Source organism: Canis aureus, chromosome 19, assembly GCF_053574225.1.
Source record: "Canis aureus isolate CA01 chromosome 19, VMU_Caureus_v.1.0, whole genome shotgun sequence".
NCBI lineage: Eukaryota > Metazoa > Chordata > Mammalia > Carnivora > Canidae > Canis > Canis aureus.
The window spans coordinates 51,004,236-51,030,809 of record NC_135629.1 but is presented as its reverse complement, the minus strand read 5'-3'; the positions used below and the strand labels follow the sequence as shown (position 1 = coordinate 51,030,809).

The window sequence follows — 26,574 nt, the reverse complement described above, 5'->3', positions numbered from 1 at the left end:
ACCATGGACTGCAGAAAGAGGAAGAGAGATGACCTCAATGAGAGGAGAGATGGGCTCAGTGATGGACACAGAGGAAACCAGGAGGCCCAGCCAGAGGGCCAATGAACAGTGGAGGGTCAGGAAGGTTGGGAAAAGCTTCCTCTCTTTTGAACAAGCGCCCCCCCTCCCGCCCCCCAAATAATAACCCAGGCTGCCCCCCTAGGTGGAAACAATGACACAATCAGCTCCCAATACCAAGGCCCTGACATCACGGGGGGAGGGGCGGGGGGGAGGGTGGCCGAGGTGGGGGGTGCCCCGCCCCTTGGCAGGCCCCTTTGGCCAATGGGAAGGCCTTGGAAGAGGCCCGGGCCGCCTCCGGAGCTTCAAAAACGTGTGAGGAGGGAAGAGGTTGCAGACGGAGCCTAGCTGCTGCCTTGTCCTCGGCACTACTGCCACCCGTGCCCACCACCAGCCAGCATGTCCTCTGCTCACTTCAACCGGGGCCCCGCCTATGGGTTGTCCGCTGAGGTCAAGAACAAGGTAAGGCTCCCGTCTGTGGGCTGTCAGCTGAGGTCAAGAACAATATAGGGCCTCTGCCTGGCCCACACACCCTGGCAGGCCAGAGGCCCTGCTCTTGGGGTTCCCTGGACCCCCTCTTGCCTATCCCGTGTGACTTGGAATCAGAGAGGGAAAAAGGACAAATCTAGGGTCGGGACTGCCTTATTCCCCATCCTGAGCATCCCAGAGCCCTCAGCTACTGTTGGGGGACAGGTAAAATGGAGGGCACACAGGCAACCACGGGTAAACTGAGGTGATCTGTCCCCTGTAAAGACCCCCACTTGATCAGAGTCTCCTGTTAACCCGTCCCCTGTTCCTTTTGTGTTCCTGGGGGGCTGGGAAAGGACTCGATTTTCCTCACACACACCCCCATCTCAAAAAGAAACCGGGGAGTGCTTGAGAGTTGGGGTTCTGGGGAAGTGAGGCCCACATGGCGAAGGAGATCCTGAAGGGAGAGGGAGACAGCCGGGAGGTCAGAGACTGAGCATTAGGGACCTGGCAGGGGTCTCCTAATTTTGAGCTGGGAAAACATCCGGGTACCGCCCTTGTGCTATGGATGGCTAAACTGAGGTTCAGAGAGGAGAGGCGAGTTGCTAGGGTTCGACATAAGGGAGTTGCAGAGCTAGGATCCTGGCATCGCCCTCCGCTGCCACCCGGCCACCAAGGCACACACATCCCGGAGTCGGGTTCAGCTTCTCGGGGGCAGTGAACTTCAACTCACTGGAATGCTCCGTGAGCGCTGCCAGGACAGGAGTCCCAGCCCCATTTGACAGAGGGGAACATCGAGGGCCGGGGGTGGCTTTCCCCAGCGTACAGCGAGGAAGCGGGGGAGCTGGCATTGGATCCTGGGTCGGGGGATCCTCGCGGCTGGAGGAGGGGGCTGGGGGGGCGGGTGCTCGGGCCCGGGCGGGATCCCGGCGCCGCCCCCCTCCCCCCGGCGCCGGCCCCAGAGCCGCGCGAAGCCGCCGCGCCATATAAGGCGGCCTCGGGGAGCCCGGCCCGCGGGGCCGCGCTATATAAGGGCCGGTTTGCTTTATAAAGCCGGGCTGGTGGGGAGGGGGGCGGCAGGGCCGGGGCCAGGTGAGGGGCCGCCCCCTCCTACCTCCTCCTCCTCCCCCAGGGGAAGGGGCAGCTCCGTCCCCTCCACCCGCAGTCTTGGAACCTGTCTGGGCTGGGGCGGAGGGTTCTGGAGAAAGGGAGGTGGAGGGTGCGGGGGGCAGGATGGAGAAGGGGGAAGAGAGCGAGAGACGCCGAGCTTCTGGGAGCCTGAGACTTGAGAGGGACGGATGGGGAGGCTGAGCCAGGAGCCAGATAAGACCGAGACAGGGGATGGAGAGGCCGAGAGAGAGGAGACAGAGGAGCCCCGAGCCCCACCCCCCAGCCAGACACAGGGAGATGGGGACAGGAAGGCAAGGCCGAGGAAGGACAGCTGGAGCTGGGGAGACAGAGACAGAGGGTGCGGGGATGGGGGGGCGGGGAGAGAGAGAGAGAAATACCACCGAGCATGCATGGGGCCAGGAGTAAGACAAAGACAAGTGTGTCCTGTCCTCTGTCCTGTCCCCTCCCCCTCCTCCCCGGAGCCTCCAGCCAGAGCCACAGCCCAGAGGATCAGGACCTGGAGAGACACTGAGGCAGACAGACCTGCAAGACAGAACAGTCCCCTGCAAGGCAGTACTCAGAGCCACGTCCTTAGGGCTCCTCCTCCCCTGCCTGAGGCGCCCAGGCTTCCAGCAGGGGGGTGGGGGGGCAGGACCAGGGGAAGCTAAGCCCCAAGTTTGGCCTGGAGGGGGAACCAAGAGGCCAGGCACCACCCCTCCCAGCTCTAAGTACCCCGCTCTCCACCCCCCTTGTCTGCATTCTCTGGTGCCAAACCTCAGAATGTCCGGAATGGCCCCCTGGGCAGGTGCCACCTCAGTCCTGGCCCATTGCCCACTTCAGCCCCCCCATGGACGCTGGAGCAGAATTGCCTTAGTTGGGAAGGGATGAGAAGACCAGGCCTAGGGAACCTCAGATTGGGTCCCTGGAGCCAACTCTGCTCCCCACTCCATCCTTACCACCTTCTCTGTGTCCCCCATCCCCAGCTGGCCCAGAAGTATGACCACCAGCGAGAGCAGGAGCTTCGAGAGTGGATCGAGGGGGTGACTGGGCGCCGCATTGGGAACAACTTCATGGATGGTCTCAAAGATGGCATCATTCTTTGCGAGTGAGTGGGGCAGACTTTGCCTTGGGGTGCCCCCAACCTGGGCATTCATCTTTACCCCCTCAACCCTTCAAATGACTATGAGCTCAGAGCTGGGTTAGGCACTTGATATCTGAGACCTTGAAATAGCATTGGCACAGCAACATTGTGCCCATTTAACAGGAAAGAAAACTGAGGCCCAGTTAAGTAAAACATATCGCCCAGAGGCCCATGCTGTTCTGACAGAAATGACCAGAATCTAGGCTTGATCACCATGCAGACAGGGCAGGCCCATTTATGGCCTCCAGAGTTCCAAGAAAGAGAGGTCACAGCTAAAAGGCAACAAGGCAACATTGGCTGTTCATTGCTGGCTTGGTGACACGAGAGTTATGCCACAGTAACTTAAGTAGGCCTGGTTTTCTACTCTTCTCAGAACTTAAATCACCAGGAGGAATGAAAATCCACACAGCTCTGAGCCCTGGTTCCAGAGTCCACAGCGACACTAATACTGGATCCAGGACCCTGAGCCCAGTAGGGTCCTGTCTGCATCTCTGAGTCTGACCCAGGACAGGGTGACCGTGATGGCCAGAGAGTGCCTTTTGGGAAGCTTCCCGAAGGTGCAGCCTTACCAAGATCTAGGTGCTGGAAAGGGCAGAGTGGGGGGATCTTATTCTAGCATACCCACTGGGAATAAGGAATAGGGAGACATTGTGATGTTTCTAGCTCAGACAGGATTACCCACCCACTCAGTTATTCATTTGTGCACCAAGAATTTATGGAGCACCTGCTGTGTGCAGGTCTAGGCACTGGGGATAGTGAACAGAACAGATTTAACTCTGAGCTCACATAGAGCTTGGGTCCTCATGGGGGAGATTGATCAATCCATGAAAAAACCCCATACTTGCCTGTGGAGGGAAGTGCCATGGGAAGAGTCAAGGGGGAAAGGATGGAGGGCTGGGGTGGGGAAAAGGTTTGCTGCTTCGTAGAGAATGGTCTAGGAGGTCTTTCAGAAGAGATAACATTTGAGCAGAATCTTGGATGAAGTGAGTGAGGGAGCTGGGAGGGCATCTGAGGAAGGAGTGAGCCAGGCAGGGGGTAGGGTATAGGGAGAGCAGCAGTGCAAAGGCCCTGAGGTGGCAGCAAGCATAGTGTGTTCAAGGAACAGCGAGGAGAGATTAGGGGAAGTGGAGGGAGTTAGCTGGGGGCCAGAAGTTGTAGGGCCTTTCAGTCATGTTAAAGGTTTTAGGATCTTTATTCTGAAGGGAAACCGGGGGCGGGGGGCACTTTTGATCTGGGGAGTAGCTGGAGTTATTTGGAAAAGGCCATTGTAGCTATGAGGGTCTGCAGGGGTCGAGGCGGAACCTGGGAGCCACAGGGGGCCCCTGCAAGAGCACAGGATTGAGGTTCAGACAACTCAGAGCAGCATGGAGGTGGCAAGGAGCCAGGGGCTTCTGGATGTCCTCAGAAGGCAGAGCCAAAGAACCCGCTGAGGGGTTGGGTGTCAAGGAATGGGAGAACCGAATAGGAGAGTCAAGAGCAAGTCTGAGGGTGAGCAGGATGTGTTTACTGAGCCTGGGAGGATGGAAAGAATTGAGGTGGCGAAAGTGGGTGTCAGGAGTCTGGGGTGGGGTGCCTTTGAGATGCCAGGTAGGGAGCTGGATTGGATGGAGAGTGAGAGGCCTGGCTGCGGGGAAATGCTGGGGAGTTGTTGGCATATGGGTGGCATTTTAAAGTCAAGAGACTGGAGGAGCTCGAGGGGGTGAGTGAGGCCAGGGAGGGAAGTTGGGGCCCTGAGCTGCGGGCTCTCCACAGTGCAGTTGCCCCTAAGGGACAAGGAGACTGAGATGCAGTTGCCAGGGAGAGACTCCCGCATAGCAGAGATGAGGGGACTTTCCTCTAGAGACCGGAGCCCAGCTCCTGGGCTTACTTTCCCGTCTCAGTCTTCCCTGGGTGTGCAGGGGATCCCCACCGGGGTGGATCAGGGGGCTTTGGCTGAGCTGGAGGTGGTAGGAAATGGCAAAAATTGACCAGTAGCTGTCATCCTGACCCCTCTTCCCCTGGGGTTGGGCGTGGGTGCTGAGGGGAGCTCATCTTTCCCATTGCCCTCCCCGACGCCTTATAGGTTCATCAATAAGCTCCAGCCAGGCTCCGTGAAGAAGGTCAACGAGTCGACCCAAAATTGGCACCAGGTGAGCCCAGACATCCTTTTTAACTCTTCCCACCCCCACCTCGCGCCCCCTCTGCTACCCCCCCCCCCGCCCCGCTAACTTCTGCCTGCCCCCTCCAGCTGGAAAACATCGGCAATTTCATCAAGGCCATCACCAAGTATGGGGTGAAGCCCCATGACATTTTTGAGGCCAACGACCTGTTTGAGAACACCAACCACACCCAGGTGCAGTCCACCCTCCTGGCCCTGGCCAGCATGGTAAGTGTGGCTTGGAGGGGGGTCTGGCGCAGGGGTGCGGGGCTGTGGACAGTCTGAGCTGCGAGTGGGGCCACTTGTGCCCCCCGAGTCCGGTGGAGGTGGCAGGGGGAGAGCAGGTGCCAGGAGGGGACAGTGTGGCCTGGAGGTTCTCTAGTCGAGTCCCTGCTCCCTTCGCCCTCCCCAGGCCAAGACGAAAGGGAACAAGGTGAATGTGGGGGTGAAGTACGCAGAGAAGCAGGAAAGGAAATTTGAGCCCGAGAAGCTAAGAGAAGGACGGAACATCATCGGGCTGCAGGTACTGGCCCCTTCCTCACCTGGGTCCTGCCACTGTGCTGAGCGGGGAGGTCAAGGAGGCCAGGAGGGCACCCAGGTCCCTGCAGGCTTTGGGGCACAGGATATTTGGCTTTAACGCAGATGTATGCTGGGCACCGTGCCTGCCATTTTCGGTACACTAACTTACTTCTCCGACAGCTCTAAGGAGTGGGTGCTGTTATCCTTACACCCTTTACACCGATGAGGAAACAGGTACCCAGAGAAGCTAGGTCAGTTGCCAGGACTGTCTGGGTAATAAGTGGCGGGACTGGGACTCGAACCCTGGAAGTCAGGCCCTGGTGCTCTGAGCCATTTACAGCTCCTGTGACATGCCTTCTCTGGGCCTCAGCTTCTGGAGCCTGAGAGGGGAAGCAGCGCCTCGCTGGAGGGCCGAGCAAGTTTCTGCTGACATGTTATGTCTCATGGCCCGTGGTGAGGCTCTGCAAGCCTTGGGATGATTCTCCTTCTGGCTTCCTAGATGGGCACCAACAAATTTGCCAGCCAGCAGGGCATGACGGCCTATGGCACCCGGCGCCACCTCTATGACCCCAAGCTGGGCACGGACCAACCCCTGGACCAGGCCACCATCAGTCTGCAGATGGGTACCAACAAGGGAGCCAGCCAGGTGTGTGTGGGGACCTTGGGGGGCTGTTGGGGGTGCCCCTGCCCTCCACTGTCCCCACAGCCTGACTGGTCCACCCTCTACAGGCCGGCATGACTGCACCCGGGACCAAGCGACAGATCTTCGAGCCAGGGCTGGGCATGGAGCATTGTGACACACTCAACGTCAGCCTGCAGATGGGCAGCAACAAGGGGGCCTCACAGCGGGGCATGACAGTGTATGGGCTGCCGCGTCAGGTTTATGACCCCAAGTACTGCCTGACGCCTGAGTACCCAGAGCTGGGCGAGCCTGCCCACAACCACCACCCACACAACTACTATAACTCTGCCTAGGGCCCTGGGCACCCCCCCCCCGCCTTCCCCCCAGGGAGGCTGGCTGCTGCTCTTGGCAGGGCTGAGCTGGCCCTGCCGACCCCCTCCCCCTGCATGGCGTCCTCCAGCCCCCTGGCACCTGCCTACAGGGTTAGCATTCGGGGGGACAGACTGGGGGGCGTGTGGGGGGGCAGGGGGCCCTCCTCCCTGGAGCGCTGCAGGATCCACCATCGAGCCGGGTGTTCCCAACAGCACCCAAAGGACGCACTGAGCAAAGCTACCCCAGCTGTCCCCCCACTCCCTCACAGGTGGGTACCCCAGGACAAGAGGTCCCCCCCAAGCAGAACCCCCAGAGCCCAGGCTCGGCCTGCCCCCACCCCATTCCCACAGTGGGAGCAAACTGCATGCCCAGAGACCCAGCGGACACACGCGGTTTGGTTTGCAGCGACTGGCATATGTGGATGTGACAGCGGCGTTTGTTAACGCGAGCACTTTCTTTTTCTATTTCACTGGAGCACAATAAATGGCTGTAAAATCATTGTCTCAGGGCTGCTCTGTCCTGGAGCCTGGGTGGCTCTTGCACACGTGCAAACAGCCTTGCTTAGATACACTCCATCTCCCACATGCACATTGTCACAGGCACACACAAAAACTTATGAGATACACATATGGAGCTCACAGCCACCTGGCTGGACCCAGGACAGGAACTCACAAACAAAATCTGCACTCACGCATTACTTTTGTGTATATGGTATGTGCATACTCTGCAGCCTTAGGCACACATACATATTCCCCCTTCAGATATACACATACAATACGCACTCCCACTCAGGACACATCAACACACACCTTTGCACACATACGCAATATCGACACACACATGCTCAGCCCTCATGTGCCTTTCTGAGAAGCCTGTGGGTTGTGAAAAAGAGCCCAAGCACTGGGACAGGCTAGATGGGATCACGGTCCTGCTTCCCACTAGCTGGGTCACCTAGGGCAACTCACCCTCCCTAGGCCTGTTTTCCCCCTCAGGAAAATGAAGACAGGGAGCCTCCAGGGGACATGGGGAAGCTAAAAATGAAACCATGCCTCCAGACAGGATGACATTTGGCACTGATCAATGAGAATGGACAAGCTGAGTCCTGGAGGCCGGTGTAGGCAGGTGGAACCGTTTCACCCTGAAGTGGATTGTGGGCGGGCAGCGGGGGGGGGGGGGGGGGGCACAAGGCAGTGGAGGATGAGCACATTGGGGACCCAGAGCAATGGCCCTTTAAAGACTGGCACAGAGCAGGTGAGTAGCAGACTGCCTGGCACGGTGGCCCTGTGTGCCCGGCTCACTCTCTGCCCTCTGCTTAGGGCTGATTCCCAAGCTTGGCCTGCCAGCCCAGGGCCCCAGGAATGTGTACAGCCCCAACTTCCCCACATTTCAGAGGGGATCCTGTCCTCCCCGGGATGTGGGCCCTAGCTGTCCTAAGGACAGGATGCAGCCATGCCGGAGTAGGGGGGTGGGATGGGGTGGTGGTGGTGGTGGTTACAGAACAGGGGTCCCCCTGCTTTCCTCGTAATAGGGGATGAAGCTGGAACACAGGGACTTGCAGAGACAGACACCAGAAGACCCGCATGCACAGACGCACACAGCCCCTGGGGCCTCGTAAAAGGGATTCCAGGCGCTCTTGGCCTGGCTAGTGCAAGTCCTGCTCCCCCAGGGCCGGCATGGGGAAGCTATGCTGAGGAGGATCCATGCCTGGCCCAGGGCCCTGCCTCCTCGGGAAAACAGCACCATATTAGCACTTGGCTTGTGTGACTGGGGTAGGCGGGCCCTGGAAGCCGGAGGCATGAGCCCCCTTTCTGCTGGACCCCTGAGGACACCCTCCACCCAGGCGCCTGTCCACGGCTCTGCCTATGCCCGCTGGTTCCTGCCTGGGCCAGAGGACCTTAGCCAGGACTTTGGAGGCGGATGTGGGGACAGCAGGAAAGGGCATGTCAGGGCAAGGGGCACATGCCAGACCCAGGGCCTAGTGGCCAAGGCTTTCAGCCAGCTCGACATCTCCCTCGGCTGTTCACACCCCTTACTGCCCTGAGTGGGTCTCAGCGTCACTCAAACCCAGGCACTGTGCTAGGCCCCTCTAGCCTCAGTATGGCCCCAGAAGGTTCCATTATCCTTCCTGCAATACTAACAAGGAATGCAAAGCGCAGGTCACCTGCTGCCCTGGCTCGAGGCCAGATGCAGGTGCTGATCAGCCCCGCTGCCAGAGCATCGGGACCTCCATAACTGTAAGGCCGTCTGAGGGCACCATACAATGCACAGGTGTTCACCAACAGCCAGGTTTTTTTTTTTTTAATTTTTATTTATTTATGGTAGTCACAGAGAGAGAGAGAGAGAGAAAGAGAGAGAGGCAGAGAAATAGGCAGAAGGAGAAGCAGGCTCCATGCACTGGGAGCCCGACGTGGGATTCGATCCCAGGTCTCCAGGATCGCGCCCTGGGCCAAAGGCAGGCGCTAAACCAGTAGCGGCGCCACCCAGAGATCCCAGCAGCCAGGTTCAAAAATGCATTTTTTTCCAAAACCATCAAGCAATTCACTCAATTCTGACACGACCTAGAGACAGCATCAGACCTCATAAGATAAAGGCTCAGGAGACTGTCCCTCCACTTTCAGGTCCATTGCTAAGTCCAGGTTGTCACCTGTGTTTCTGATTGAACAGCAAGAGATCTGAGATTCCCATGTCCACCTCTTCAGATTTGATTAATTTACTAGAGTGGCTCACAGAACTCAAACATTGTATTTTATTAGGTTACCATTTATTAGAAAAGAATATAAATCAGGAACAGCCAGATGGAAGAGGTGCATGGGCGACAGTGTGGGTAAGGGTGTAGAGCTCCCACACCCTCTCCATGTGCCCACTCTCCCAGCAGCACCACGGCCCCCAACCCCGAGCTCATCAAATCTTGTTGGAAGATTTTTTTTTTTTTTTTTTAAGATTTCAAAGAGTGAGCAAGTGCATTAGCAGGGCAGAGAGAGAGGCAGCAGCAGACTCCCTGCTGAGCTGGGAGCCAACTTGGGACTCGATGCCGGGACCCCAGGATCATTACCTGAGCCAAAGGCAGACACCTAAGTGACTGACTGAGCCACCCAGGCACCCCTTGCTGAAGTTTTTATACAGCTTAACCTGTAGTTCCTGCTTCCCTTCCTCAGAGGTTGTGGGTGTTACAGAGGGTCCCATGCAGTGATCACTTTCTGGTGACCAGCATCAACTCAGGTGTGATCAAAAGGGGCACCTTTGAGTGACAAAAGACATTCCTATCATTTAGAAAGTTGCAAGGATTTGAGGAACTCTGTGCCAGGAACTAAGGACAAAGGCCAATATTTATTGTATCACACATGTGCATCTGGCCCCACCTCCAGCCTTCAGTGACCTCTCGCCACCCTTAGAGAAAAAAATCCCTTTCAGAGACCCTTACTCTTCTACCCCCAAGGAGGCCATGAGCTGTTCCCTCAGCCTGGACCCTGGACTCAGAAGACAGACTCGGGGTTATGAAGCCAGGCCTCCTGGGTTCAAGGCCCAGTTCTGCAGCCTTCTGGCTGTGGGACCTTAGGCCAGTGACTTCCCATCTCAGCCTAATTCCTCACCTGTGAGTCTGGGGCATCTGCCTCACAGTGGGGTAAGGTGGGCAAGCCTGACAGCAGCTTCTGGTACAGGGTAGGCCTTGAGTGTTGCTCCTTTTGCCGCCCCTCCCCCCGCCCCAGCCCCCGGAAGCCTTCTCTAATTACCCTGGCCAACCCCCCATCCCACCCCAGGCTCCGCTGGCCCCATTTTGTTGTGCCTGAAGATGTCTGCCTGGCCAGATGTCTGCAGGTTCATGGCCCATGTTCCCTGGGCCCAGCACTAGCCTGGTTTTACCACAAATGCCTGTTGGGTGGACAAAATGGGCAGTTTGGGCTAACCAAACCCGATTTCTGATGGCCTGCTAGGCCACCTCCGAATGCCTCAGTCTCCTCCTCTCCCTCACTGAGCCCCTGGGCCTGACCCAGAACCCAGGAAATCACAGAGAGGCAGGAGTTTGCATCCGCTGCTTTATTTAAGGGCTGGTGACTGACAGCTATCCCTGGCCCCGCCCCTTCCTCCTCTACAAAAGCAACTAAATGGGAAAGGGGCTATTCTGCTAGGGCCCAAGGGGACTATGGGACTGTGGCTCTGAATCTCAGGCCACAGGCCTTGGAAGGCAGGGGAGGAGGGAGGGCAGTCCAGTTCAAATGGGCAAGGTGCTGGTGAGGTGGGTGAGGAGGCTGGAGAGTCCCGAGGCTGCCTCTGCTGGCCTTGGCCTTGTCCAGAATGTCAGGACACAGGCTCCGAGGAGGAGCAAGCAAGTTAAAGGCTTTCAGAGCCAAGTGAAGCACTTCAGGCCCCTGGGGTGCCCACCTCACTTCCAGTCAGTGCCCACAAGCACGCTGCCATGGCCACACTCACAGCCATACACACTCACACCCAGACCCACACCATCCACACGGAGGGCTGTGAAGGCCCTGGACCCACACCCTGGACCCTGGAATGTCTCTGGACTGGTAGCCAGCGGGGCAGGTCCATGGCAGGCGGCACCACCAAGGGAGTGGGTCCTCTGCATTGCTACTGATTGGCTGCCTCGCAGGCATCTATCCAATCACTGTACACATCCACTGGTTCTGACAGATCTGGGCCGCTGAGGTCAAGGGCAACTGGTGGCATGGACCCCTTCCCTGTATACACCTCTCACTGGTGTCAGCCAGATCCCTGCCCCACGCCCTATGGAAGTCAGCAGGTGGCACCTATTCTCCTGGGCAGTCATAGCCGTGCACCAGGGCAAACAGCAGGGCCAGAGATGCAGAGACTAGAGTCCTGGCCAGGTGCCTTAGGGCAGCCCACCGGGGAAGGGGAGCCCTGACTGCCCCCCACCCTCACCACCCCACTTTCCGGAAAAAGCCTGGTTTCCCAAGGATACATGTGATGGGCGTCTGGAATTCCTCTAGGCACACGGTACAAGAGATGACTCCGGTGTTGCGGGCACGATCCCTGGAACAGGAGGTGGAGGGACTGGTGAGTCAAGAAGCCTGTGTCTATGGGTGGTGATCCCCCCAACTGGGATGGCCTGGGGCAGGAAGGAGGACAGTGGGGGCAGGGAAGCTGCCTTCTGACTTTGGGAGGAGAGAGGAGGCCCTGTCCCCCACTCACATCTTTACGTCACAAGACTTCTCGTGGTTGCAGAAGGGGCAGGTGAACTGGGTCTCTAAGGTGCCGGTCATCTTCTTTTTGGGGGGTGGCTTCCGTTTGGACTTTCTGCGCCCCATGTCTGTAGGAGGACAAACCTGTGGGACAGGGGCAAAAGTCAGCAACTAGGGGGGCCCCCCAGCTTGAGGCTCTAGGAGGCAGGCTGGGAAGAAGCCCTGGCTGGCCCCTCAGGCTCCGCCTCTGTGGGATGAGGCCCCAGTCCCCACTGCAGGCGGGCGGGCAATCAGGTGCACTCTGGGCAGGGGGGATGGGAGCAGGCTCTGGCATCAGGTGGCCTGAGTTCTAATCACGGCCCACCACTTACTAGGTGACCCCACACTGGTGACTTAAACTCCCTGGGCCTCAGTTTCCTGTCAGTAAAATAGAGCTGAAGTATTTCAGAGGGGTCTTGTGGGGCTGCTGCGACAAATGGTAAGTCAAGGGCTGAGCATAGGACCTGGCCCATTTATCATTGGCATCCACACGGGATGCCGCTGCTCCTGGTGAGGATGACATAAAAGACTCTGACAGACCAGCTACACAAGGCTGGGCAGGGCCTAAGTGCTCAGAAGCTGGTGATTTTAGGAGCAGCTGCTCCTCCTGTCAAAGGGACATGCCAGTGGCACCTAGGAGGAATGACACTCAAGGCATCCGGCAGATCCTCCAGAAGAACTCCTGAGCTGTCTCCCCATGGATAAGGAGCTGTTGGGCAGAGAAGAGGGGACAGGCAACTTGAGGAGAGAAACGCCACATAGCAAGACTGAGCACACATATCTGAGAGCGCCAGCCAGGATTTGGGGACCACACAGGCAGGGGTGAGGGGCAGGCTAAGGAGGGAGCAGGAATAGGTGGGAGGGATTTAGATGGAACCTGGGGGCAGCGAAAGAAAGGATGGAATCACTGCCTTTTGAAGGCATCGAGAACAGGTCAGAGATCTGAATGCAGATGAGGTCAGAACTAGGACAGGGCTGTTGAAGGAGTAGGTGAGACTGAGACACATCAGCGGAGTGAGTGTGGTGAGAGGAGGAAGGATCCAGGATGACTCCTAAGGTGGTGGGGGATGGAGAGGGTGGGTGGGGAAGAAGGTGGCACCATTCTCTGATGTCTAATGTACAGGAAGAATGAGATGTTGGGGGGAAATGATGGGATCAAGTGCCAGAGAGACATCGAGGGACAGATATCTTGGAAGCAGGGGCTAACACCGAGCACAACTCCCACACCAGGCACTGTGCTCAGGATTCTACAAGCACCAGACCTGGGAGTGTCTTCCCAAGGTGCTTTCCCCTCTTGCCACCCCCCCTCCACCCCCCTCCTGGGTGGCTTTAGCTTCATCCCACTCTGACATGGGAGGCTGGCAGCCTGCCAGAAAATACCACCAGAATTTCACTCAGATTTAGCAATTGCTCTCTATGTCCCGCCCTCATTCTTAACTTGGAGCGTTCCCAATTCTTTGAGTAAACAGAAGTAGTCAGTGGAGAACATCCACAAGCCCCCAGGACCCCTCCATTCTGCCCTCCTTCTTCTGCTATGGAAGAATGTCCATGCTCTTCTGGATCCCAACATCACATTTTCTCTTTCAACTAGATCATTAACAGACACAGCTATTAAACACATCATTAAAAACAATCAGCTCTTGGGGTGCCTGGATGATGGTTCTGTCGGTTGAGCACAGACTCTTGATTTCAGCTCAGGTTATGATCTCAGGACCCAGAGATGGAGCCCCATGTAGGACTTTGCACTCAGTGCAGAGTCTGCTTGGGATTCTGTGTCTCCTTGTGCCCCTCCCACCACTCTCGCACTCTCTCTAAAAATAGAAAAAACAAAAAAAACACAACCATCTCTTCATTCTGGGGGCTTATCTAGCAGAACTGTCTGTACTGTCTTCATTTGTTTCCTCCTATTCTCCCTCTACCTCCTCACCATTCTGCTCACCCCAAGGGGCAGGCCCCCTCCTCCTCAGGGCACTGGACACACTGGTCACTAGTCCTAACCTTTCCATGTGGTTCTCAGGATTCTGCACTCTGCTCAAGCCTCAATGGGGGCTCCTTTCAGTTTCTGCTGCTGCTGTTGCCCCCGCCCTCCAGCCCCAACTTCTCTAATGGTACATGAGCCCATAAGCTCAAGCTTTGGGGTCCACTTCATTTGCACTCACCTGCATGGAGATCTCACCCAGCCTCAGGGCTTCAAATGCCCCTGCTATACTGATGCCCCCCGATTTACCATCCTCAGTGTCTCCTCTCAACTGCAGACTGGCTCATTTAACTGCCTTGGCTACACCTTCACCTGATGCTAACACACGTTCATACATAACCCATTCAAAAACAAGCTGCTGACACCTCAACACTCTTTCAGTCTTCCCCATGCCAACAGATAGCAAATCCCTCTATCCAAAAACCTTGGACTCACCCTCAATTCCTTTCTCTCCTTATCTGATCCTGATCCTGCTGCTCTACCTCTATAAGACATCCAGAGTCTGCCCACTTCTCACCAAGACTATAGTCGGAGTCCTAGTCATGCTCACACAGCCTCCCTGTTGGTCTCCCTGCATCTCCCACCCCACTTACCTCCCTCCAAATGTAAATTCTATGGTAGCAGGGATTTCTGTCTTTCCTTTGTATCAACAGAGCCAAGAACTGCTTGGTGGCCCAGAGCTGGCACTCAACAAACCTTAAATGGATGAATGAATGAACCAATGCCAGGGCCTCCGCTCATGACAGCAACGCTGCAATCAAGGCAGGCAAAGTGTCTACTCCTGTGGAACCTCTATTCTAGTAGAGGAAGAAAGACCCTTAACTTAATAAGTGAAATAGTTTCGATTATCAGTAAGTGCTATGAGATTAATCAATCAGCACTAAGTGAATACTTCTGGAACCTGGCGATTTCATGTAAGAGTGGGGTGCGAGGGCAGCCCCGGTGGCTCAGCGGTTTAGCCCCTGCCTTCGCTCGAGGGCCTGATCCTGGGGACTCAGGATCGAGTCCCATGTCGGGCTCCCTGCATGGAGACTGCTTCTCCCTCTGCCTGTGTCTCTGCCTCTCTCTCTCATGAATAAATAAATAAAATTAAAAAAAAAAAAGAGGGGGGTGCGAAGGACCCTTGGGGTTAACGTCATTTAAGCTGAGGGCCGAATGATGAGAGAAGGCAACCACGCAAAATAGTCCAAGCTGACAGAACAGCAACTGCAAAGGCTCTGGGGGCAGAGGCAGCTTTTTTCCCCCCAGAAAGAGAAAGATTGGTACAGCTGGAGCTCAGTGCGCCATGGGGAGAAAAGGGTACGAAATAGGACAGCAGAGGAAATGGGACCCCAAAGGTGTGGCCAGTTCTACAGCCCACGCTCTCACCTGCTCCCAGCGGTGTTTTGTTTTCCCAAAGGCTGGGAAAGGTACCACCTGTAACAGAATCATCTGCGGGGGGATGAGGTGGAGGTGGGGATTGCTCAAAAAAAATGCAGATTCTGAACCTCATCTCAGATCTGCCCCGAGGGGAACGGGCTGGGACGCACTATTTGCCTTCTGCTGAATCCCCAGCGTGGGTAGTGCCTGGTATGCATTAAGCGCTCAATAACTACTTGTTGAATGAATAAGTAAGTCTCCTGAATCAGAAGGTATGGACGGGTCCCGGAATCTCCTCTTACCCGGCGGCTGCAGTACCCCCGACCCCACACCAGAATGGGGTCTGGCCGTACACAAAGCTCCAGGGCCTTAGCCTGCCCCGTGGCGACCTAGGTCCGAGCGCGCCAAAGTCGCCTGGAAAAGGGATCAGTCCCCAGCCCTGCCGTGACTCACGAGACGGCGGGGGAGCGGTCCCTCCAAGCTCACCGAGGCTTCCGCGACGCCTCCCGCCGGGCGCCGGTGGGAGCCAGGCCACCCAGCAGCGGCGCTTGGCGGGCTGGGGTCCGGGGGAGTCAAGCTCCCCGGTAGTCCACCCCCCAAACCCGGGGTCCTCGACGCCTCCTCTTGGGCCCCGGCTGCGCCCCCGAGTAGACGAGCGCCCCGTCACGCCAGGCCCCAACGCCCACCAGCGCGAACCGTCACCTACACTCCTCTCCCCTCGTTGCGACGGCCTCGTTCACCCGGGAGACAGCGGCTTCCGCCTCCCGCCGGAAGCGGAAACCCCTCACCTCTCCTCACCCGCGGCCAGGACCGCCCACCGAGCAGCCCCGCCTCCCCAGCGCACGTGCGTACTCGCGTCCCGGGCCGGGCGGCGGGGTCGCAGCGCGCCTGCGCGAGGGCGCCTGCGCTTCTGACTGGTAGTGCGCCCCCGCGCTTCTGGTGAGTTCCCGGGGGTGGCGGTTACCGCCTTTCGGGAGTGAGAGGTGGTGGCTGGGCCCTCCCGGCGTTGGAAAGGCCAACCCGCCCTTGGCCGCAGCGTCTTGACTTGTCTTTTCTCCCAGCTGGAGCCCCAGCCCCTCGCAGGCCACCTGGATGTCCCCACATGAGGACACATTCCAGTATCTCAGTGCTTAGGAATTGCAAATACCAGTATGCCTGAGTCAGGGTGATGGGGGGCTTGCCCGAGGCTCTTCTCAAACTTTTTTTTTTTTTGAAGAGATTTTATTTATTCATGAGAGAGAGAGAGAGAGAGGGGGGCAGGCTCCTTGGGGGGAGCCCAGTGTGGGACTTGATCCCAGGCCCTGGGGATCATGACCTGAGCCAAAGGCAGGTGCTCAACCACTAAGCCACCCACCCAGGCGCCTCACTTCTTAAACTTTGATAAGAGCTTGCGGAGCTTTGTAAAGTTTAGGTCTGACCCATTAGGTCAGGTGCGGGGTCTCAAAGTCTGCACTTCTAAGTAGCTCCCTTTGAGGTCTATGCTGCTAGTCCGTGGACCACACTGAGTGCTGAAGTTATTATTTTTAAAGATTTTATTTATTCATGAGAGAGGCAGAGAGACAGACAGAGGGAGAAGCAGGCACCATGCAGGGAGCCCGATGTGGGACTCGATTAGGGGTCCCCAGGATCAGGCCCTGGGCTGAAGGCAGCACTAAGCCGCTGAGCCACCCGGAGTGCCCTGAGTGCTGAAGTTATAATAGAAAAGGTTGAAGAGGCCTACAAAGACCAGATCACGTGACGTCTTGTGGGCCATATTAAGGACTGTTCAGGAGTTGGGGGAGAAAGGAATAAGATTTTACGATTCCCACAATTTAAGAAAGAGGCTGGACATAAAGGATCGGTTACTATGCTCTGCGGCTCAGCATAAAAGAATGTGTGGATCTCAGAGGGTATGATGGTGGAGGGGGCTGCCAAACTGGTCTGAGGCTTGGGAAGGCTGCTCTGGGAGGCTGAGCCTCAAGTTGAAATAGAAGACTGAAAAGGAGTTACACAGAAATAGTACCTGCAGAACATCTAATGGAGTGAAGGAGAGAAGGGAATAAAAAAACCCACAAAAAACAAACAAAAAAAAAAAACGACTCCCACTGGAGCTCCTGTGTCTGGAGCTGCCTCTCAGGGAGATGATTTGGAGGAGAAATAAAGGGTTGTGCTCTAGCCATGAAACAAGCAGAGAGGTGTGGAACGGGCCACTGGAAGTGAAATCTGGAGCTCAGGTGAAGAAGGATCTGAATGTGATTTTGGGAATCATTCACCCATGGAGGTTATTTGAAGCCTTGGATCCAGAGGAGGTCTCCTGGTTTCAGGGTGAGGGGAAAAGTATAGCAAAAGAAGAGGGCTAATAAGGAGATCAGGGGCACCCCATCCTTAGATGTTAGGAGGAGGAGTCTGCAAGAACCTGGGCAGACCAGTGAGGTAGGAGGATAGAGAGGTGGATGTCCTTTCCCAGAAGCCTCCAGAAGAAGGTATTTCAAGACAGGGAGGGTGGTCAGCTATGTCACATGTGTTGAGAGTTTGACTAAGATGAGGAAAGTGAATTGAGTCTGTTGACTCCGCAAGTGTTTGGTCACTGGTGACCTTGATTAGAACTGTTTCATTAGAGTGTTCAGGAAAATAATTTGTAATGAGATGTATTTTTTAAGTTGAGCTATTTTCAAGATATCCCCTAGAGGGCAGTGTTACCTTTGGAACTGACTAGCGGACCCTTTTTCAGAGCTGATACAGACTTGCAGAGGATGGGATCCTACCATAGGTTACCTTGCAACTTGCTATTTACCCTGAATAGTCAAAACACAAGTAGCTTTTGTTTTTAGTAGCTACACAATTCATATTGCAACTCGGCCGTAATATATATGGACAATCCCATATTTGCTTAGGATTGCCGGGTTTGCTTGTTTCTTTTCTTTCTCATTCTACTTCTATTTCTCTCTCTCTCTCTCTCTCTCTCTCTCTCATTTTCTCCTACCTTCCTTCCTTCACAGCTTTATTGGGATATAAGTGACGGACAATAAATCGTATGTAGACTATGAAATTTCATATTTTGACATACGTATGTACCCATGAAACCATCACCACAATTAAGATAGTGAACATATCCATCATCCTTGAAAAGTTTCCTCGTGTCTCTTGGTCGTCAGTTCCTGCGCCTGCCCCCAGCCCCTGGCACCATCTGATCCGTTTTCAGTTCTTATAGCTTTGTATTTTTCAGAAAGTCCTGTGAACAGAATCATACATTATGTGTGGTCTTTTGAGTTCAGCTTCTTTTGCTGAGCTTAATTCAGCTTGAGACTTGTCCATATAGTGTCTATCAGTGGTTTATTCAATTTTATCACTGAGTTTTATATTCCATTGTGTGGATGGACCACAGTTGATTTATCTTTGCACCTGTTGATAGACATCGGGTTTGTTTCCACTTTGGGGCAATTACAAATAGCAGTACTCTGAACCATTTCATTGAGATCTTTGTTTTCATCTATTGTGTTTTATTTCTATACTAAAACATGTGACCCCTCTGGGTTCTATTTTTTGTATACGGTCTGAAGTAGGGCTCAGGCTCTGTCTTCTGGGAAAACTGACCAGGCAAATAACACCTTTCCGTGAAGTTGCAGCGTCACCTTCAACCTAATCACGTTCTCATGTGTTCTTGAATACGTTTCTGGATTTCCTCTGGATGTTTTCTCTGAGCTCGTGTCCTGTTGTTTTGATGATGGTGCGTTTCGTAAGGCAGGTCTCTCACCTTTTTATTTATGATTCTTGGCCTGCACGGTTGTTGAGGGTGTGGCCTGACCTCCACGACAAGCTGCTAGCCGCAAGAGAATGCTGCTACTGACTGTCCTGGCACCTGGGGTGAAGACTGGAGTGGGGAAGATGATAATATCCATGATGGTTGAGTCACAAGAGGTTGCTTGGGGAGAGTGAGAGGAGGTGAGAACCTGTGAGTGGCTTGAGGAGCTCTGCCATCCTGTTCTTTGACGTTTAGAAGGCATCTTTCTGACAGTGGCTGCGTGCTAGCTGGCGGTGTCCCCTGAGCTGGGTGGAAGGCCTTTGATGACGAGTGTCCGCCCTGCCTTATTCTTTTTGGTGCTCCTTGGGTCCTCAGCTGCCTGGCACAGGGCTTGGTACTTGGCAGCAGTACTTGGTCGTTGTGGAGAAGGGGGTCTGGGTGGCAATCCTGCTCCCTGCCACTCATTCCCTGTGTGATCTTGGATGTGTCACTTCTCCTTTCCATGCTCTGGGCCCTGTGAACAGGGACATTGGGCTAATTCCACACTCTGGGCCCTGTGAACAAGGACATTGGGCTGACTTCTGATTCAGATCCCTGCCTGCCTGGAGCCTCTGAGTCAGTGGGAAGAGGCAGGGTAGCTGTGAACCACCTTCACTGTTGTGGTTAAGACTGAGGGCCTGCCACTTCCTGGGCAAGACTTTGGGCACATCGCTTAATTTGTCAAGTTTGTCTAATGTCCTCAGAGAAGCGAGGATGATTCTGGCCCTTGCCTCATGGGTCAGGGCTAGAAGTGATGGTGTTTTTTGGTACAGAGTTTGGCTGGTAGTAATGCCAGGCAGGTAAACGTGAGCTGGAAGGAACCCAAGACTGGCATTTTGGTCAGAGAGCTTGTTTAATGTTAATAGGATCCTGGGCATCTGTAACAACTTCAACAATATCAACTTCTATAAAGTAGCAAATGGAAGATGCCACTTCCACCAAGTTCCTCTCCCTGGAGGTAATTCAGTTATATTTTGTTCAAGTTGTTATATCATTTCAGTCAGCGGGGCTGACAGTTGGAGCCAAACAAGTGGGTCCCTGCCAGGTAGCAGCTGAAGTGACAGTTGAGGGCGGGCCAAGGCAGCAGTTTCTGTGACCTGCTTCTGGCTGGATGGCTCAGGCAATGTGTGGGTGGGTGTTACTCAACTCTCCCCCCCAGGGGAACTGGGCTTCTCTGCAGCTTTCGACTCAGGATGAACATTCTGCTTTCAGCACTTATTGTAAGAAACAGGCCCTGACATATTTCTGCTTCTGGAAGTTTTCCTGCATATGTACTTGCACAGATGTACACAAGCATGGGTCCGGGGGTATCCGCTAAAGCTGTTTTGGAAAGAGGGAAAGGCTGGAAAAGATTTCAGTGGGTCCCAGCCAGGAGCCCAGGGCATAAGGTGGAAACTATCATAGAGAAGGGCTGTCTTACTTTTGGGAATGTATCCAATTTGTCATACAAATGTATTTGTACATATAGGAAATTAATTTATAGAGGCATTTGCTGCAGCGATGCATTTGAGGATAGCAAAATTATTGGAAGTGATTCAGGCAAACCTCACTAGATGGCTGGTTAGTTAGACAGCGGAATCAGTCAAGACCTCTGTTAACTGTAGCAAGAGCCAGAAGCTCCCCTGAGAGCTGATGGACAGATCTCCAGGTATAACAGGCAGCAATAACAGTGCAAAGTGAATCTTTGGGCTGTGGGAAATGCTCATATCTGATTGTGGTGGTGGGTTTGTGGCTGTGTGCCTGTGTCAAAACTCAATGAACTGCACACTTTAGATGTGTCAATGACGCGTCCATAAAGTTGGTTGGGAAACAACAAATAAGGTGCAGATCAGTGGGAGGAGGGAGAAAAAAAGTTCACATATGCTTTTATTTGAATAGAGAAATCCTGGAAGGAAACAAGGCATGGATAAAAAGTTATTTCCTTCCAGAGCAGGAGACAGAAGAACAGGGAAGGAAAGAGATATTGCACCTTTCTTTTTATTTTATTTTTTTTAGATTTTTATTTATTTATTCACGAGAGACAGAGAGAGAGAGAGAGTCAGAGGCACAGGCAGACGGAAAAGCAGGCTCTCCGTGGGGAGCCTGATACAGGACTCAATCCTGGGACTCCAGGATCACCTGAACCAGAGGCAGACACTCAACCACTGAGCCACCCAGGTGCCTCTAAATTTTAGATTTTCAATCCATGTGATTGCATTACCAATTCCGTACTGAGATGAGGAAAAAGGAATATTGTTATGAACAGTCGAGTTGTGGTTAGCAGAAAGAGCATGTGCAGAACTGTGTTGTGTATATCATGTTGTTTTGTGTAAGAAAGTTGGTGGGGGGTGTTTTTATTATGGAGGCATCAATTGGGACAGGAAAAAAATGAGGGGCAGTGGGTGCTCCTGGGGAGCTGGGCACATAGGAGGAAGGCCTGTGTGGCGTGGTCACCCTTCTTTCTGTTTGATCTTTTTTTTTTTTTTTAAGATTTTTTATTGTTTTGAGAAAGAGAGCATGAGCGGGGGTGGGGGTGGGGGTGTAAGGGCAGAGGGAGCAGCAGACTTCCTGTTGAGCAGGAATCCCAACATGGGACTCAATCCCAGGACTCTGGGACCATGACCTGAGCCAAAGGCAGACACCCAGCCAACTGAGCCACCCAGGTGCCCTCTGTCTGGCCTTTATTAAAATCACATCGATGTATGAGGCCAGCTGAGACAAGGAGGCACAGAGCAGCAAGTGGGAGAGCCCCGCCCCTCTCAGACCCAGGTGATGGGACGTGCCAGTAGGGGAGGAAAGAGATGCTCAAGACACATGTTCAGCCTCTGCAACTATTCTTTTATTGAATATTGGGCAGTGATAGAAAGATGCTTGATTCAGGAGAAAGCTTTCCTTCCCTGCCCCCACCCCCATTGCCTAGAGCGCAGGTCGGACAAGCCTGGCTGCAGGGCATGGCACTCCAGCTGGCACACGTGTCCATGTGTCTTTCACATATGTGAGCATCCTTGTCACAAGGGCCACCTGGTACCACAGCCCCCCTCATCTGTGGTTCTCCTTCTGCTCTGCTGTGGCACGGTGGGCCCATGAGAAAGCCTGCCCATGGGCACGGGTCCCAGCAAGGCCCACCCACTGCCTGGCAGGGAGGCCCGTCTGCCTCAGGCCTTAGCGTGGTGCACTCGTGGTTGCTGCCGCCTGGCTCGCCTTGGCAGTCTGGTCTTGAAGAGGGACTTGCCCGAGGCTTCAATATAAGTGACGCTCATCTCTTTGGGGCTGATCTCCACGTAGGCAAAGCCGCCCAGCGAGTCCTCGGCCCCATAATGGAAGCGCAGGTAGCCGTTGGGGACCTTGCGCAGATGCTTTTTCGAAGGGTCCATGAAGTTTCCAGCCCCGCTCAGCACGTAGCCCACACCATTCTCATCCTGAAGGTACTGTGCACGGAGAGCCCAGGGTCAGTGGAGGTCCCAGCCCCTCAGTGAAGCTGACCATGGGCTTTGTGCGGAGTCTTAAGTCCAGGGTCAGGTCTGTACCTGGCCATGGAGTCACCTCGGGCAAGGACCAAAACTCCTCTGGGCCTCAGTTTCCTTACCTGTTAGCAGTGCATCGGTCCTACTTCACAGCCTGAGAACTGAGTGAGCAATTGGCAACTGGTAGCTAGTATGATGCCTTTTAGGAAACTCTGGGCTATTTTCCAGGTTAGACAGCATATAGCTTCAGGGACATTTGGGAGACACCCTCCACCACCAAGCAGCAGGAAAGTCCAAGTGCACTATGTGGCACACTGGCTGGGCTGGGGACCCCCTCCCCACCTCACCCACAGACCTCTCACCTGCAGGTTGTGGTCATGGCCACACAGGTAGGCGGTGACCTTGTACGTGGCCAGCAGGGGCATCAGTTGCTTGACTAGGCAGTGGGTGGGCCCGTGCTCGGCGATGGACCACACGGGGTAGTGGCCGGCCACCAGCACGTAGTCCTCCTTGGCCGCCGCCAGCTGCTTCTTGAGCCAGGACAGCTGTGTGCGCGCCAGCCCCAGGTCACGGGGCCTCTCGGGCTGCTGGCTGAGGAAGTCATCCGAGTTGCCACACAGCGTCACTGTGTCTAGCATGAAGATGGCCACAGACACGTTGGACCGTGGGACTTTGAAGCGTAGCCGGTAGTAGGGGCTGGGGAAGTTCCTGTGGAAGAGATAGAAGCAGTGGGGACACGTCTTGAGCATATAAGCCCGAGGTCAGCGTGGCAGGGCGCAGGGGGTTGGGGGCCAGCTCACCATCGCTTAGAGATCCTGGAGTAGGCTATCTGCGCTGAGACGTTCCCCAGGTGGTCGTGGTTGCCAGCCAGCACGTACCAGGGCACGTTGCGGAGGGAAGATGCAGAGAACACATCCTCGAAGGTCTCCTGCAACACATAGAAGGGACACCCCCACCCCGGGGTCAAGCAGCTACCCCTGTGCTTCCACCAAGTCAGGGGCCAGGGCCAAGGGAGACACTGAGTGCTCTAGGTACCCACACATCTGCTTTTGCCCTCTCCAAAGTCAAAAGGTCGAACAGCTTTTCCACAGGTCCCCTCCCATCCCCCCCGCCCCGCTCCAGTGGCACACACCCGAAACCTCTTGTCGTTGGCATCCTGCACACCAGAGAAGTAGAAATTGTCCCCCAGGGACAGGATGAAGTCTGTGCCAAGGATCTGCACAGTCCTGGCAATCTCCTTGGCATTGGCCATTTCCCGGGCTGTGTAGAACGGGGCATTGGGGACTCCTCCCCAGTCACCCACAGCCACAAAGCGCAGGACGGGATTGGCTCCCGGGTTGGCTCCCGGGTTGGCTCCGTCAGCCAGGGGGAGCATCAGCAAGGCTTGTAGGATAAGCAACACAGTCCGTGTGTCCATCTGGGAAGGGAGAGAGCAGCAGGGAGGGCCCAGGACTGAGGCTTAGGCAATGGGCCCTTGGACCCCTGCTCCAAGATCGGGGGAGACTGCTCCCTGCAGGGCTGGCCCCAGGGGAAGCCCCGGGGGAGTCCCTAGTTCCCAGGACTTGAGGGCAAGAGCCAGCTGGAAGGGTCAGAGGGTAGGCGGGGTCCAGAGGCAGGGAAGGGTGGCTGTGCAGGCCCAGTTCTGGCTGCCCTCATCCCACACCCAGCACTCACCCTGGGGGAGGCACTAGCCAGTCAGCGGGGGGCTCAGAGAGGCAGGTGAGCTCCTGGGCAGAACTGGCGGGTCACTGAGCCTTTATTCCCTGGGGCGGAAATGGATCATTAGTGAGGATGATGCAGTTTCTCCGAAGACTGTTCCAGAAGCCCTCCCCTTGGGTCATGTGAGCTTTGGAGTTCCCCAGTGCCGGACACGGGATTCGGGTGGGAGTCTGGCACACGAGTGCAGCCGTGCCTTCCATCACAGCCTCTGTGTTTGGCCATATGAGCTTGTTTATGGCCGGGGGCCCCAGGCACCCCGTTATCCTCTGTGTGCTGTGGATGGGGCTGTATCTGTGTGCCCCAGCCAGACACATCTTGTGTGTCCATGTACTCCCAGGACGTGTTTGTCTGCTTGTGTCTGGGTGTGTCTGTTTCCTGTGTGTAGCCAAGCGTGCCTGCCTGGGTCACATGTCTGCTGTGTGCCTGGGAGTCCTTTGTCCCTGTAGATGTGCGCACTGAGCCTACAAGGCCCGAGTGGTGTGCCTGTGACATTTGCCTGGGTTCTAAAGTGGAAGTGTGTGGGAAACTGATTTGTGTCCTTGTGTTGTGCTGGAGTGGTGTTGTGGGGCTGTGTTGTGTCTCACGTGAGTTGTGTGCCTGCTGGGTGGTGTGTGTTTGACATCTGGGCTTGAGTCCCAGGATCACCACCTTCCCCCAAACATCAGGGTCTCCCCTTTCCAGGAAGTCCTGCCCACACCCTCCCCTGCTCCCCACCCCCATTCCCCACAGGAGGAACCCAGGCGGGGGCAGCTGGTGACACATCATGTGACCACTGAGTTTTGACCCTCATATTCTCAGCAGCTGCCTGCAGGCCCTCAGATGGCAGGCTGCCCCTAGGGGTAGGCAGGTGGGGCGCCAGGGCAGTGGGGCCACCTGCCCCCCACCTCCCTGCCTTCCTCCTCCCGCCCAGGCTCCTCCCTGCACACTCACGTCGGCTCCCTCCAGTCGTTGCGAGGCCGACCCGGGTGGGGGTGGGGGAGGCCCTCCTTCGGCGCGGAGGTCACCGGCTCAGCGAGGTGAGGTGACCTGCCTCGGGTCACCCAGCTAGCTGCGCCTCCCGCCCCGCAGCCCCGACAAACAGGAAGTGGGTCACCCGGGCAGGCGGAGCCCCTTCCCCCGGGGCCCCCGCAGCGATCGCACCGGCCCCGCGGGTCTCACCTGCCGTCGGCGGGGCGCTCGGCGGACGGCTGGCCGTGGAGGAGGCCGCGGCCCTCCGCCCGGGGTGCGGGACCCGGGCGCCCAGCTGATCCCCGGCGGGGAGGGCGGGCGCGAGGCCCGGCCTGCCGGGCCCTGGATCCGGCTGGGCCACCCAGTGCCGCCACGCCTCCTCCGGGGCGCAGGCGGCAGGCACATCTGTAAAATGGGGCTGAGCACCCCAGGGGACGGCCCAGGCCGGCGATCGGCGATCGGGCTCCAGCTCGGGCTGGGGCTCAGGGACCAGAGTTCCTCCCTGCGCCTCCTCCCGCCTCCCCTCTCCCTTAGGCAGGCTGAGTCGCCCCCTTCCTTTACACCTGGGGCACCCACAGCCAGGATCGCTGGGTGGGCCTCATCCTGGGCTGGGTCACCCTCTAGTGAGGAAGTAGGTCTCTTCAACCCCAGCTTCCTGGTCTTTGAAATGGGTGTGAGGGCAGAAAAATCAAATCTTCCCTAGAAACAACACCAAATAGCCCAAGTTGAAAGGCCCCTTCAGGAGATCGAACTCAACCCTTCCCACTTCCTTTTGAGTGTGGACTGGACTCAAAGGAGTTAGTGACTTCCATCCAAAGAACATAGGACGGAAAAGCAAAAGTCAGGAATCTTCCAGTGGTGACACTTGGAGACACCACCTTAACTGAATGGGCCAGGTTGACATCCCTGGTGATCAGTCTCACTGACATCATGTGGCCCTGACATAATGGCACGAGAAGGGCACCTTGTCTTTGTGGGTTTCTTTCCAGCAACGTGCAACCACAGGCTAAGGATGAGAAAAATTAGCACCAAGGAAACACCCAAATTGGGTGATATTCTACAGAATACCTGACCTGCAAAGATGTCCCAGGCATGAAGAAGAAAAGTTTGAGGAGCTGTCACAGATTGGAGGAGACTCAGGAGACCTGAGAACAAAATGAAATGTGAGATCCTGGGCCAGAGAAGGAGTATTTATGGAAAAACTGGTGACATCCAAATACAGCCTGAATTATCATGGAGTGCCTGCACCATCTTTTGCAACTTCTCTGGAAATCTTAAAATTATTCTAAACTAAACAAAAGTTTACTTTGAAAACAGGCATGATCCAGGGCACCTGGGTAGCTCAGTTGGTGAAGCGTCTGCCTTCTGCTCAGGTCATGATCTCTGGGTCCTGGGATCAAGCCCTGTATCAGGCTCCCTGCTCAGCCAGGAGTCTGCTTCTCTCCCCTGCTTGTACTCTCTCTTTCTCAAAAAAATAAAAATCTTTTAAAAAGAAAAAAAAAAAAAAAGAAAAAGAAAAAAACATTGACCCAAGAAACCTAAAATTTTATTTAACACATATTGAGCACCCACTGTATGCCCAGTACTGGCTGACACAGCAATGAACAAGACAGACAGGAAAACCTGCTCTGTTGGGACAGGGAAATTTATGCTCTAGCTATTACTTTCCTTTCTTTGGGATGGGGTGGGGCATTCTCTATATTTTATGTACTGTTTGGATTTTTGCTTGAAAAGTCTTGTTAGTTG

At 55.4% G+C, this 26,574-nt stretch overlaps 3 protein-coding genes across 10 annotated transcripts; 1 reads left to right on the top strand and 2 right to left on the bottom strand.

Moving 5' to 3' along the window:
- Positions 1 to 357: 357 nt before the first annotated feature.
- CNN1 (calponin 1) lies at positions 358 to 6,925 on the top strand. Of its 3 annotated transcripts, none has more exons than XM_077859834.1 (7): positions 358 to 519; positions 2,619 to 2,740; positions 4,839 to 4,905; positions 5,004 to 5,141; positions 5,326 to 5,436; positions 5,932 to 6,078; positions 6,162 to 6,925. In XM_077859834.1, the coding sequence occupies exons 1-7, from the start codon at positions 457 to 459 to the stop codon at positions 6,405 to 6,407; spliced, it is 894 nt and encodes a 297-aa protein (XP_077715960.1). In that variant the 5' UTR covers positions 358 to 456; the 3' UTR covers positions 6,408 to 6,925. The 3 variants fall into 3 exon arrangements, with proteins under 3 accessions (XP_077715960.1, XP_077715961.1, XP_077715959.1); XM_077859835.1 differs by lacking the exon at positions 358 to 519 and adding an exon at positions 1,597 to 1,617; XM_077859833.1 differs by lacking the exon at positions 358 to 519 and adding an exon at positions 1,788 to 1,946.
- A 3,521-nt stretch (positions 6,926 to 10,446) lies between these two features.
- ELOF1 (elongation factor 1) lies at positions 10,447 to 15,809 on the bottom strand. Of its 5 annotated transcripts, none has more exons than XM_077859840.1 (4): positions 15,665 to 15,809; positions 11,593 to 11,726; positions 11,363 to 11,433; positions 10,447 to 11,080 (listed from the first exon to the last, which is right to left on the bottom strand). In XM_077859840.1, the coding sequence occupies exons 2-4, from the start codon at positions 11,706 to 11,708 to the stop codon at positions 11,037 to 11,039; spliced, it is 231 nt and encodes a 76-aa protein (XP_077715966.1). In that variant the 5' UTR covers positions 11,709 to 11,726; positions 15,665 to 15,809; the 3' UTR covers positions 10,447 to 11,036. The 5 variants fall into 5 exon arrangements, with proteins under 5 accessions (XP_077715966.1, XP_077715962.1, XP_077715964.1 ...); XM_077859836.1 differs by having other exon boundaries at positions 10,447 to 11,075; XM_077859838.1 differs by having other exon boundaries at positions 10,447 to 11,075; positions 15,661 to 15,784.
- A 5,705-nt stretch (positions 15,810 to 21,514) lies between these two features.
- Positions 21,515 to 25,190, bottom strand: ACP5 (acid phosphatase 5, tartrate resistant). Of its 2 annotated transcripts, none has more exons than XM_077859831.1 (6): positions 25,039 to 25,190; positions 23,836 to 23,924; positions 23,294 to 23,578; positions 22,962 to 23,089; positions 22,524 to 22,869; positions 21,515 to 22,125 (listed from the first exon to the last, which is right to left on the bottom strand). In XM_077859831.1, the coding sequence occupies exons 3-6, from the start codon at positions 23,576 to 23,578 to the stop codon at positions 21,853 to 21,855; spliced, it is 1,032 nt and encodes a 343-aa protein (XP_077715957.1). In that variant the 5' UTR covers positions 23,836 to 23,924; positions 25,039 to 25,190; the 3' UTR covers positions 21,515 to 21,852. The 2 variants fall into 2 exon arrangements, with proteins under 2 accessions (XP_077715957.1, XP_077715958.1); XM_077859832.1 differs by lacking the exon at positions 25,039 to 25,190 and adding an exon at positions 24,811 to 24,966.
- Between the last annotated feature and the right edge of the window lie 1,384 nt (positions 25,191 to 26,574).